The 13,777-nt window shown below is 49.5% G+C and overlaps 1 protein-coding gene across 1 annotated transcript in view; it reads left to right on the plus strand.

Annotated features, from left to right (window-relative positions):
• Window positions 1-5,043: 5,043 nt before the first annotated feature.
• Window positions 5,044-13,777, plus strand: part of Afap1l1 (actin filament associated protein 1 like 1) — a 53,928-nt gene continuing 45,194 nt past the window's right edge. The window contains exon 1 of the mRNA XM_050157911.1: window positions 5,044-5,172. Coding sequence (XP_050013868.1) covers window positions 5,157-5,172 — 16 coding nt within the window. The 5' untranslated portion in view covers window positions 5,044-5,156. The remainder of the gene's footprint in view (window positions 5,173-13,777) is intronic.

Here is a 13,777-nt window from a genome sequence, read left to right on the forward strand (position 1 = left end):
GTATGGGCTGTTGAGTTGGCTCAGTAGGTAAAGGTGTGTCACCAAGTCAAATGACCTGAATCCCATGAGACCCACATGGTGGGAGAAGACAGCCAATTCCCTTAAGTTGTCCTCTGGCCACCACACAGACACACATAAGCTCACATGTGTATGTGCACAACTTTTTTTTTTAAATGTTTATGTGGAAAAATCTGAGTTTCTAGGTTCTTCTAAAAAATGCCAACCTGGCCACTCCAGGTCTGAGCTGTTAGCCATTCCCCTTCTAAAGGGGAGGGGAGAGCCCTGCTTTACCCGTGTCCCTAGCAATCCAAACAACCCTTTACCCATGGGGACTTCAGAGTATGGTCACTCTTGAAGGGCCTTGTGCTCTGGCCTTGGGGCAGAACCTAGGGTGAGGCCAGGCTATATGAGGCATTTGGACACAATGACAAAGGGTCCTTCAAACATTTCCTCTGGCCTCACAGCTTCTGCCTCTGTGAGCCTGAGCCCTGAGATCAGCAGGAGCCCCTAGCCAGGCTGCACATAAACCACAAAGCCTGGAGCAGGAATATAAAGGCTCTCGGCAAAAAGGAGTGCTCCCTCACCCTCTTTCCTCCCTGCAGCTGTCACAGATTTGCGACTGGGGCCCAGGGTGGACCAAAGGCATGTGTCACTTCCCTGGACCAGTGCTATAATGCCAACATTGTGCTGTGTGGAACAAGAGAGGTTTTCATCCAGCAGCCAGCACCCAGCAGGCACTCAAGCAAAAGGCTTGGGGATCACCCTGAACAAAGAACGTGGGAGAGGAAGCTAGGTGGCCCCTGGTGCGCACAGGAGCCTGGAGAGCCCAGGGCATTTCCACAAGACACCTTGCAATTGCATTTCCTTCCGAAAATAGATACCAATAAGACACTCCCAGAGGGAGTCAGCACTAGCAATAGTCCGTGACAGCAGGCCTTGCAGGTGCCATGAGTTTACTGAACGACTCTTGTCCTAAATCATTCTCACTACTTACTAGACGCAGAGTGCTGAGCTGGGATCTGGGGATCTCAGAGGAAGGCACAGCACTCACCCACACAGTGATCTGGAGCCAAGGATGGGTAAGTAAGCAAGAAATTATAATTGATGACCCAGTGGAAGAACTGAGATTCACACAGCAACAACTCCAACCCCGTATCTGATCCCCCTTGGTCCAGTTTCATATACTTCCTGGAGTTCCCCGAGATTCTACAAGCTCGGCAAAGAAGGTATCTGAATGCTGTAACAAGGAAGTCGAATGCTCCACTGGCGGCAAAGGAGAATGTGGAATTTTTTTTAAAGAGGGAAATAGCATAGTCTGCTTAGGGTCATGAAAAGGTCACTCTGGCAAGTGCAGAGGAAGCTGACCCGGGACGCAAGATGACAGGTTAGAAGGTGACAGTATTTCTCCCCCTGATACAAGAGCCCTTCAGACTCCAAATTTTTCTTTCCCAGGGTTTCCTGTTCTACCTGATAAGCGAAGAGGGAGTCTGGGGACTATCATTTGTTTTCACAAGACCAGGAGGAGAAGGGAGCTGAACGTTTTCTTCCTGGTATTGTTCCCTGGAGCCGAATTCGATATCTTTTTACAAAGCTGGACTTCTCTGGGTGTGGAATTCTCTCGACAAGCACCAGGTGAACCTGGGAAACTCAGCAGCAAGCAAGAGGATCCGCGGCAAGTCTTCATAACGTTTGCCAGAGTTACATATGGAGAAACAGACGAGGGAACTGAATACTAGACATCAACAGTCCCCTTCACATCCTTGTCCTCCTACCTAGCACCTGATACCCCGTGATCTGGCCAATGCAAACCACGTTGCCGACAGTCCTGCCGTGTTCTATCTCTGTGTCTTCGCGCTCACTGTTTTCTTTGCCGGTCATGCTATCTTCTCGTTACACATTCGGATCAACTGACTCCCAAGCACACACCTACCTTCTGGTGCTGTCTCCATGATCAGTAAGAAGCCACTGCTTTGTCTCCGTGGACTCCAAAGCCCTTGATCTCTCTCGTGTATGTGTTAAAGTTACCCCCTCTTCTAGTTCATGGATTCCTTGAAGATGGGGCTCCCTCCTACTTTACACCTGTCCTCTCAACACCAGCTTACACAGATCCCAGTCAATGCTGCCTAAGGGAACTGATGGGCAGAGGGGATCATTTTCTTGTTCCTTCTTAAAGAAAAAGGGTAGAAGACCAAGTCATGATTCTTTTGTGTTCATACACGGATATCTTCTTCATGCGTCTCATTGGCTCATTCTGACAGCCTACCAAGTTGCAGCCCACTTGGCCAGCAGTTCCAGCAGACGAAGTTACAGGCTAAGCTAGAGCCGCTGTACCTCCTACAAACCTCATTAATTCTCAGAGTCGTGCGTAGATTGTGTCCACCCTCATTTTTATGCATTTCCTAGGTCATAGTTCCGTTAATCCTACTACATAGGTCACTCCCATAAAAACCCGCAAATTCTTATGAAATCTTTGCTCCAATTATTTGAATAAAAGTTCGAAATCCTTTAAAGTTTTTGAAAATTCTACTTTTTAAAAACAATGTCTACGAAAGCCTCCACCTATTTGGCAAGGGTAATATTTTATACTGTTGATTGAAAGTTATTTCATCCGAGGACATGGTAGCCTGGCACTGTAACCCCAGCCCCAGGAGCAAGAGGCAAGAGATTAATGACTTGGGGCCAACCTGAGCTTCTTAGGAAGAAACCTATCTAAAAGAGAAAAAGAAGGGAGGGAGAGAGGGAGGGAAGGAGGGAGGGAGGGGATAAAAACTTGGAGTGGTGCTCCAAGGTCAAGCGCTTGCCTTGCCTTGAGGAAAGCCCTGGGTTCGATGCCCTGTGCTGCAGCACACTGAAAACTAGTGAGTTGGCCTGGGAACTTCGAATACACAGATGACTTCCAAGTTCCAGAGTTCAAGCAGGGAACTTAGGATGCTAAATCCACTCGCCATTGTTGGTTAGCTGCTTTAGAACTGAAAATGACCTTTTCAAATTGGAAAAGCGGGCAGGAACAAAGAGGAGCTTGGAAACTAACAATGGCTCACATTTTCATAGCTATTTATGGCGTATAAACTGGGTCTGTATCATCATTTTATTGCCCTGCCAACAGCGCTGTGAGGTCAGTTTGAGGTCTCTCTGGGCACAGATGGGCAGGCAGGCCTCGCAGATGGGACATAGCACGCAGTACCTGGGTAGAAGGACAAAAACTAAGAAGACATTTTTTCTTTTTATAAAAACACATCAAGTTCCGTCTGAGCACTCTACACACACATGTACTAAACAAACTACCGGGGTCATTCTGCAAAGGCAATGTTAATTTCAACCTGCAGGTAAAACCAACAGAGGAAATATTTCGAGCCCTTCAATTGAAGAATGGATGAAGAAAGTATGGAATATATACATATTAGAGTACTACTCAGCAGTAAAAAACAAGGACTTCTTGAAGTTTGCAGGAAAATGGATGGAAATAGAAAACACTATCCTGAGTGAGGTAAGCCAGACCCAAAAGGAGGAACATGGGATGTACTCACTCATATTTGGTTTCTAGCCATAAATAAAGGGCATTGAGCCTATAATTCATGATTTTAGAGAAGCTAAATAAGAAGGAGAACCCAAAGAAAATCATATAGGCTTCCTCCTGAATATTAACCTTCATCAGGCAATGAAAGGAGATAGAGACCCACCTTGGAGCACCGGACTGAAATCTCAAGGTCCAAATCAGGAGCAGAAGGAGAGAGAGCACGAGCAAGGAACTCAGGACCGCGGGGGGTGCACCCATACACTGAGACAATGGGGATGTTCTATCGGGAACTCACCAAGGCCAGCTGGCCTGGGTCCGAAAAAAGCCCGGGAAAAAACCGGTCTCGCTGAACATAGCGGACAAGGAGGACTACTGAGAACTCAAGAACAATGGCAATGGCTATTTGATCCTACTGCACGTATTGGCTTTGTGGGAGCCTAGGCAGTTTGGATGCTCACCTTACTAGACCTGGATGGAGGTGGGTGGTCCTTGGACTTCCCACAGGGCAGGGAACCCTGATTGCTCTTTGGGCTGACGAGGGAGGGGAACTTGATTGGGGGAGGGGGAGGGAAATGGGAGGCAGCGGTGGGGAAGAGACAGAAATCTTTAATAAATAAATATATAAATTTAAAAAAATGTGCACCACCAAAAAAAAAAAAAAAAAAAAAAAAAGAAAATACAAGATGGCCATTCTTGCTTCTGATGTCTTTACAGGAGTGTCTCAAGTAAGTCCTATATGCTACAAAGTAGCTGCCCAGTCAAATCAGAGGCACAGCTGGGGAAGCGAGTCCGAGCATTGGGCTTGTCCGCAGTCCATCTACCAGAAATAAGAGCTGACACTCTCATACAACCTCACACTACCTCTCTTGACTGGGCTGTAGCAATTCGTTTTCTGCATCCCGTAATTACCTTCAGAGGCATGCACTGTATTGAGTTAAAACTCATTGCTTCTGCAATGTCTATCATGCTGGCTTGATATCTCTTCACATTTTAGTACATTAGGAACTCGGAAAGTTGAAAGTGGGCCCCATCTACCGCCTGTCTTTTTTTAGCAGTTTTCTGTTTCTCCTTTTCCTGGGAGATTTTCTTTCTGAAGATATTTGTTTATTGTTTCTCACTCCTCTCTCGCTCCTTTGTTGTCTTTTTGCCGGCCTGGCTATCTAGGCTGGAAGGGGCTCAGGAAAGAACTTCTGGAAGTGGAGATAAACTTAAAGCCAAAAATGTGGGCCTAAGGAGTCCTAACGCAGTCCCCGCAGACACAGCCTGCCTGGGCAGTGAAGTGGCTAGCTTCCCTAACTTTAGTGGAGGGCAAGCAAAACTGAGTGGTCCAGGCAGGTCGGTAACCCGGGCTCGGCACCAAAGTGTGTGGGCAGTGAGGCTGTCCCTACTAGCCCAACAGGAGGGCGGCGGAAAGCAGGGCGTGGCGCTGGCCAGTGCCGGACCGGGACACCGGCGGCGTAGGGGGCGAGGCGTACACGGGTCTATTCCGGGAGCGCGCAGGGCGGGGCGGGGGCGTCCTGCGAGCATCCTGTCTGGGGGAGGGGACGAGCTAGCCGCTGGGGCAGCCCCGAGAGCGCACGCCGGCCGTGCAGCAGCTGCTGCGCCCTGGGCTGGGCTCCCCGGGATCCCCGCCGGCGCCATGGACCGAGGCCGGGGTAAGTGGCACCACTGCGTTGGCCAGGAAGGCTGACCTGGGAGATCCGAGAGCGGAAAAGAGCTGAGATAGACGGGGAGAAGTGGCGGTGGGTCTTGGCGGGTCTGGCACTAGACACTTGGGCACAGGTGCCTCCTGCAGCAGGAGCAATCCCACGTGGGTCGTGGCCTAGGTCTGAGTCCCCTCATGGGTGGGAAATTGGCGTGTTTAAACACTCTATTTCCTAACTTTATGAAAGACTCTTGAGGTCAGCCAACTACCCCCTCCTCGCCACAAAAAGGGAGAGGGTTGAATACGGGGTACAGGTTATAGTCTTAGAACAGCCACACTTGTGGCTCCTACTGTGCGCCCTAGGAGAAGCCCCAGGACACCGAAGTTTTCAGCTGCTTTGGGAGAAGAAAGGGCTGCCTGAGCACGCTTCCGCGCGTCTGCCAGTGTTTGGTGGACGTTTTAGAGTCCTGCAGACTACTGCAGCTGGGACTACCCCGGGGCAAAGATAAAGGCTTCCCGGGGCCTTGGGGTGGGTAGAGCCACACACGCGTCTTAATAAAGGTTAGGACACTGCAGCGGGCGTGTGCCTACTTGTGCACGGGGGTAGTGTCAAATGCCTGGGTTCAGGCGGAACCTCTGGAATCCAGAGATCACAGGTGTGAAGGCACTTGGCAAACAGGAGTGTTGTGTCTTTACCAGAAGCAGTTTCTATTGTTGTTGCTGTTAATGGAAAATTCCTCTCCCTTCCGACAATCAACTTAACAACCCTCCCCCTTGCTTGCTCTTCTGCGGCCCTAGGGGCAAAAGGGAGGGTTTGGGCTGGGAGGAGCGCTGGAGCAGGTGTGTACGTTCAGAGGGCCTTAGAGGACCCTCCACTCCATCCTCTTCACCACCCTTCTCCAGCACAAAATCTGCCTTCTCCTTCAGGGTCTCAGGAAAGCAGGCTGAGGCATGATTGGAAGGCAGTTTTCACCTGTTAACTGACTTCTGATCGAGGGTACACCCACACAGCAGGGCAGAAAAGCAGAGTAGGCACTTCCCATTCTTCTGCTCTCCCCTCAATGCTCCAGCCTCACATCTAAAGCCAGGGTCATTCTCAGATGTCACATGTCCTGTCTGGTTCCCTGTACCAATCAGTGGGGCCACTTCAAAATGCCATCTCCAGACCACTAGCTAAGAGGTGGGACCTTCCTGAGCATTCAAGGACTCTGACCTTTTCTGCCTCTTTTTCCCTTCTCCCCGCACAGCTCCTCACAAGGGTCCTGTTAGTTTTGTAGTGTTAGGTTCCTGGATCTTGCTCCCTTAACCGGAAGTGAGCTTCCAGAAGCCAGGAAGCAGAGCTTGTGAGACAGTGTCTGGCACATGATAGGAACAGACCAATGTGGTTTATCAAGGGAGATGAAGCACGCATCTTATGCGTCTCAAGCTAATTCATCAGAACGTCTATTTTTGATTTTTGTTTTTTGACTTTTTTTGTTGTTTTTTTTTTTTTTCCCCAGAGACAGGGTTTCTCTGTGTATCTCTGGCGTCCTGGAACTCACTCTGTAGACCAGGCTGGCCTCGAACTCACAGAGATCCACCTCCCTCTGCCTCTGCCTCTGCCTCCCCCTGAGTGCTGGGATTAAAGGCATGCGCCACCCCTACCTGGCCAGAATGTCTGTTTTAAAAAGAATCCTGCAAAATTCTCACAACAGCACTGCTTTGTGATCTACTAAAGGCCATGTCGACCCTAGAGTAAAGCGGTGTGTGACCAGAGTGCACATGACCAAGTCATCCTCGTTTTCTCCCTTGAGAGACAGTTTCTAATACTGTGCTGAAAGCAAACGTGGATTAGAGTCTTGTGAACTCGTGTGCACAATACATCTTTAAGATAAAGTATAAGACTTCAGAAAATTATGTTAGCCAGCTGTGGTGGCTGGCTTTATCAACTTGACACACTCTAGAATGACCCTGAGCGTCTCAATGAGGGATTGTCTGGATTAGGTTGGCCTATGGGTGTGCCTTGGGGGGAGGGGGACGGAGATTCCCTTGGCTCTGTAAACTGATGTGGGAAGACCCAGCCTAACAGTGGGCAGCAGCACTCCCTAGATGTGTGCTGCATGGACTGTTTAGAAAGGCGGAAGGTGAGCTGGGCACCACAAAGCAAGCCTCCTCCCTCTGTCCGTGCCTGTGGATGTGACTTGCTGCTCTAAATTCCTGCTGCCCTGGTTTCCCTGGCTGTCACCTGGAATCGGGAGATGAAGCAAGTCCCCTCCCCCCTAAATTGCTTTCGCCTTCGTATTTTGCCATAGCACAACAGGAAGCTAAAGTTAGACATAGCCTCCTTTGTTGTGCCCACTCCCCCACACACGCATCCTTAGGTAAATGCACACACCACCACCGCCACCACCACATCAAGGAAAGTTTTTAAAAGGCAGGTCTCATTTTAGCCTCTCCCACCACCGCAGGGTAGAGTGATCTTGGGCAAGCTAGGGTCACCTTGGGCAAGAATACCAACCAGTGTTTGCAGCTATGGCAGTTGGAATCACCACTGGCCCTAGGCTTCCTGTTCAGACTTTCGCCTTGTGTGCTCTCTGAACAGCTCGTGGGTCAGAGGCTATCCCCTCTCAGGAAAGCTGGCCATGGCACAGCTCCAAACACCAGGTGTCTTTAATAAGGGGAATCTCTTTTCCCACAGCTCTCCGAGCTGGTAGCCCAGGATCAAGGTTAACTTTGGATGAGGCCTTTTCCTGGCTTTCGTCTTCTCTCTGGGTTTTCACACACCTCTTCTCAGATGCACAACAGCTCCCTCAGATTTAATGGCCGTTCTCATGACCTCATTTGATCTCAGCTACCTGCTAAAGGTCCTGGCTCCAAATGTTATCATATGGGACTTAGGGCTTCAGCATATGAATGGGTAGAAGGTAGGGGTGGACAGGAGATGCAAGTCCTTCCAGAACAGCCACTGACATTGATCTGCAGTCACTTTCTGTGTGAAACACAGAACAAGGCTTTAACACAACCTGGATTTTAAGCATACTGCTAACTACCTCCATGGTGGCAAGGGCACAGCCATGCCCTAAAACAAGACTAGATCCCAAATCTTCTATCTCGGTCGCCCTGTGCAGGCTCTCTGACACAATTATACTGTCAAACCTCCACAGAGAGAATAAGAGCAAACCTGGGAAGCGGGATTTTCTCTTCTTACAGCATAGTGCCTCGGAGAAAGCAAAGCAGAATTCACAGAACCCCATCATAGACATAGAATCTCCTTTCCCACGGGGTTCCCTGCGGTATGTCTGTCACAAAGAGAACTGGCCACCCATGAGGTAGCACACAGGTAGGCCTCACGACTCCCACAGGACAAGCTAGTGAACTCTCTGTCCCCAGATAAAGCTAAATGTGGAAAACGAGACTACCTTTTCTTGGAGATAGATGTGAGCTATATGTATATAGAGCTTAGCATGCGAGGGGCACTCAGATGCTTGGCGGTACTCAGTCAGCTTACTCTAGGGGCTCAAGTTCTGAACTCATTCCCCACCGTATCAGATGAGCCTGCCTGCAGCTTTTTCTGTTGCCAACACAATGGCGTGGGGAACTGTCAAAGGAAGTGGGGGGTGTTCGTGAACAAGACAGACCATGAAGGAGAGACAGGAGCTCGCTTCTCCGGCTAGCATCCCTATAGGAGAGACAATAGGACTGTCTTGTAGAAGCTTCTCTTAAAGGCTTGCCAAAGGCTGGTGTAGGCTGCGCTTCGAGGTGCATCAATCAACGAAATGCTCAAAGCTGGAAGCTGGGTGTGGTTGGGATGGTGGCATCCCAGACTCAGGAACCTGAGGCAGGAAGAGAACTACAAACAGAAACGAAGTAAAGAAATGAAAAAGAGATAAAGCAGTGTTGCCTGCGCACACCGTGAGGCAGAGGTTTAACAGTCCTCAATCAGTATACAGGCAAAGGACTACTGTCACCTTCACCTGATGTTCCAGAGGATTCCAGAAACACCTTCCTGCACACTGTAGAGAGCAGGGCTCCCAGGTTGCATGTAGCAGCGTAGCATTTGGGGATTGATGGACCAGTGTGTGAAGATGGAGTCTGGGGAGAAGAGGGTGTGATGTAGTTCAGGGCAGTTGTTTAAAACCAGTGAGCATGTGGGGTGGCCCGGTGGGTGGAGACATTGCCACCAAGCCCGAGTACCTGAGTTTGATCCTCAGAACTCATACAGTGGAAGGAGAGAATTGACTCACAAGTTGTTCTCCAGCCTTGGCATGTATGGTGTGGTTCGTGCCCCCCTCCAACCGTATGTGCCCCTCTCTCTCTCTCTCTCTCTCTCTCTCTCTCTCTCTCTCTCTCTCTCACCCACACACACACACACACACACACAGTAAAAGGTAAAGAGAGAAAGAAAGAGTACGGAGAAGTAAGCAAACCTGAACTTCTCTCTGGTTTCCCATTCTACACCGCCATCTTGTAGTGCCCCCCCACCACCACCAGCCGCTACCACCAGCAGGCCTTTGTTATCCTGCTCCATTCCCGCTAACAGCTCACTTCCTCCTGCTGCTGCTGGTTTTACTCCTTCCAGCTTTGAGTACTCCGTGCCTTCCCCTCCTCACTCCTGTCGCCCCTAGTCACTGTGCAAACATTTCTTCCCAGGGGAAGTGTTTCCCAGTCTTCCCAGCTGCCTCTGCTCGCCACTGCTCAGCGTGTGCTGCTGGTGGTCATTTCCACAGCTGCAGTTAATGCAGCACGGCATGCACCGTTGGTAGGAGCTCTTTGAGAACAGGCGTTTCCTAGCTTGTTCGCAGCCTCCTCCTCAGCTCCTCCCGCCATGTTCGGCACTTAGGAAATGTCTATCAAGATGGTGAAGAAATGAAAGGGAGCAGATCTAGTTCTGAGTAGACTCTGGATGCAGTCACTTTCCACACCAGGATTTGCCGTTTCAGTGATCGTGATTCGAGGGACAGAAGTATGGGATTTATCACGACACATTGCTTCCTTTGTGCCGTCAGATCCCAGATCCTGTTGACTGCTATTGGGAAATGTTATTGGGTGGCTGCTTCTCCTATATCCTGTTCCCCCTACAGGGTCTTCCTGTTTCTACTGTGGACTTCTCCAGCGTGCCTCAAGAACTACTCCCTGTGTGTCTAAAGCTGTGTTTCCCTAATCTACCTGGGCTCCAAACCATGCCCACGTGGAGCTCAGAGAAAGCGCACTCCAGAGATCCCATCAAGGGTTCTGGGATGCGATCTGGGGAATCTGCATTTTGCAAAGCCCTTGGGTAAACTTGTTCTCACTGGTGAATACCACAGCTCCCATACACTGCTCTGCCATGACCTTTGGCCCTGCTCATACACCCTTCCAGGATTTCCTGTTGCCTGCCCTAGGTAACTGAGGGCTATTCAAAGGCCTTTCCCACCTTTCAACCAAGTAGAGCACTGCGGTCTGAACCTGTCACTCAGTGTAGACATTGACAAACTACAAAGTTCTCTTGCTTTTAATTCTTAACTCACTAAGCAGGGCATGGTGGCACATACCTTTAATCCTAGCAGAGGCAAGTGGGTCTTTGTGAGTTGGAGCCAGGCTGATCTACATAGATCTCTAGGCCAACCAGAGCTACATAGTGAGATCCTATCTCAAAAAAACTAAAAGTAAATGCATAAATAGCCATGCAGGCTTTTTTTAATCATAGCCCAGAATCTATCTAATTCCTTCTAACCCTGCCCTGCATTTTTTTTTCAACTTTGAGAGGCTTTGACATCTCCCCAGTGGTGTTCACTTCAGCCAGGCCTTGTGGATGCTAAGCATTTATGGAAAACTTTTGGTCAAAGTGCCAGGGGTCAGCATGTATACTGTCACTTCAGGACAGTTTAAGGGCTGGGGAGGGGAATGCCCTGGGAAAGAAGCAGCCATGTGATAGGAGAATCATCAGACTGAGAACTGGTGCTGGAGTTCCTTTTCAGACGCCGGTTCATCCTTGAGTTTCTCTTCCGGGGCTCGTCCCAGCCATGGCAGTAGCCCTAGGAAGTGGACAGCGCAACCATTCTCCTTCCATAGGTGAAGAGCCAGAAGGTCAGCATCGCCTCCCTGTGGGGTCTTCTGCCACATCCCCGTTTTAGCTCCCCTAAGACTTTCAGTTACCAGGCCTCCTCAGGAGGCTGGGCTTTTAGGAGATTCTCATTCTCCCTGGCACGTGTCTTCCATTTCCAGGCGAATCCCAACGTGTAGGAGTGCTTTCTGCATTATGTCCTCAGGGGCCCAACCGACGCTAAATGCTGAGTGTTTATAGTCACACCCTACTCATGTTGACGCTCACCATGACCCCAGTCCATGTAGTCATTTGTACTTCTTTTGAGGACTGTGATTCACTAGCTAATTTATTAGCTGTACTATTGGTTCTTTCGCTGTTTAATTTTAGGATTCTGAATAGTTTCTCTGGTATTAACCCCAGATGTGCAGCTGGCACAGTGGTCTCTGGGCTCTGTTGAATATTTGCTTTGCAGTGTGAACCTTTTTCTTCTCATACTGCCCCATTTATCTTTAACACTGTTTTGTTGTTGTTGTTGTTGCTGCTGCTGCTGCTGCTGCTGTTTTGTATGAATGTTGGGGGCAGGGCAGTGCTCACTAGGCAAAGACCACAAGGTAGGGATGGGACAGGTACTGAGAGAAGAATCTCTGAACCATCCTGAGGGACACCCTCCATCAGTGAAGGGGTACAGACAGGCAGCCCTGTGAGTTGAGGTGGTAAGTCTTCCCCCTCCCAACCGTCCCACTATAGCTGGTGTTTAGCAATAAAGAGGCCTTAGGAGGCTGGTCCAGGAGGGCCCCAGGCTGGCTTAGCCTTCCATGTAAAATTCCATTCCAGAATGCCAGTGACACCGGTCATGGGGGATAGAGGGGCAGCGCTGGCCAGGCATGGTTCTTCTCCCTGGCACAGCTGTCAGTCCTTGGTGGGGACAGAATGTGGCACCACATTGCGGTCATTCCAGCTGGGGGAATTCACCAGCAGTCTGCTGCCCAGGAGGCAGGCCAGGGAGCTTTTTATAGCCCGCTAAGAACCTGGAGGAAAACTGATCCATGAGAGAGCAGCGGAGCACTTGTCTTGTCCCCGCACCTCCTCTCATTCCCGGAGTTCCCAGAGGCCCACAGTCCTTGTTAGGCAGGAGAGGCGGCTAAGTGAGCATTGTGAGTTAAAGAAGCCGGTGCACTACTGGAGACGGAAGACGGGGACACAGCCGCTGGCTCTTTGGGTCACCTTCTTGGGCTTCAGTTTCTTCACCTGACAGATTACTGCGCAATGGTTAGCAGAGTGTAGTGGTCAGCAGACTCAACCCACGGGCCCAATAACAGGTTTATTAGTGCTGTTGGCAAAGAACTGTGCCCAGTCCTTATGTGTGTGTTATTGGTGAGCTGGTACAAGACCACGGCTGAGTACTTGGAACAGACCCCCATACATCCTGCAAAATCTAAAACACATGAACCGTCTAGGCCAGCGGCTCTCAACCTGTAGGTCACGACCCCTTAGGGGGTCTAACGACCCTTTTGCGGGGGTCGCTTATCAGATATCCTACGTATCAGATATTTACATTACAATTCATAACAGTAGCAAAATTACAGTTATAAAGTAACAACAAAAATAATTTTCTGGTTGGGGTCACTACAGCGTGAGGAGAACTATATTAAAGGATCACAGCGTTAGGAAGGTTGAGAAGCACTGGTCTAGGCCTTCCCAGAGGTGTTTGCCCTCTCTTGGTAGGGTGTAGAGAGAGTGCGGAGCCTGCTGGGAACAATGAAAAAATGAAGCACGGGCTGTAAACAGTGCAAGAAATGGGAACGGCCATTTCCCTCTGCTTTCCAGATTATGTTTAGCCTCAGAATTAGTTTGCAAACAAAATTTTAGGCAATAGAAAGTTACACTGGGTGAAATGGGAGTACTGAGCACAGAAACCTCCCTCTGTCTTACTCCCAACACAGCACACACACACACACACACACACACACACACACACACACACCAGTGGAAGCCAAGCAAACCCCATGGGTTTTGGCAAAAGAACACATGGAAACCATGCGCCCTCCCTCGGTTTTACAGTGGGGACCTGAGGTTCAAGGGCAGGAGCTTTCCTAAGGTCTGTGACGAAGCCCCCAGGTGGCATTGCACAGACCCATCTCTTCTGGGGACAGGCCTGTCCCTTAGCTGTGCAGAGCCTGCCGTTGGTGTCGGTGCACGGCAGCCAGGGCCAGCCCCGCTGATTTAGAGTCCCCAGGGGTCAGATCTGAGGCTCTGCTGCACACCTTGTGGGAACCTGCCTGTGCATTACATCACTGCGGCTGAGTCAGGTTTGAGAACCCATTTTCTGAGGGACCCAGAACCAAAAGAAAAAAATTACAATCTTTATTTTTTTTTATTTCATTGGGACAAAGAGTTTTTCTTTAAAAACCTCAGCGTGTATGTTACAATTGACATGTTAATTTATTCATTTTTTTCCCTTTTCTGAAAAAGCTGTTATTCAGTAGATAAAAAAACATCTTCAAATCGGTGGCATCTTAGGAGGGAGAAATTATGATAATTTATACAAAAGCTTTCTTTTGAAGATGGAATCAGATTCATTCATTTGTAGAATAAATATTTACCCTTCCTG

This window comes from Alexandromys fortis, unplaced genomic scaffold, assembly GCF_014885135.2.
Source record: "Alexandromys fortis isolate MF-2015 unplaced genomic scaffold, M_Fortis_MF-2015_v1.1 scaffold_94, whole genome shotgun sequence".
Classification (NCBI taxonomy): Eukaryota; Metazoa; Chordata; class Mammalia; order Rodentia; family Cricetidae; genus Alexandromys; species Alexandromys fortis.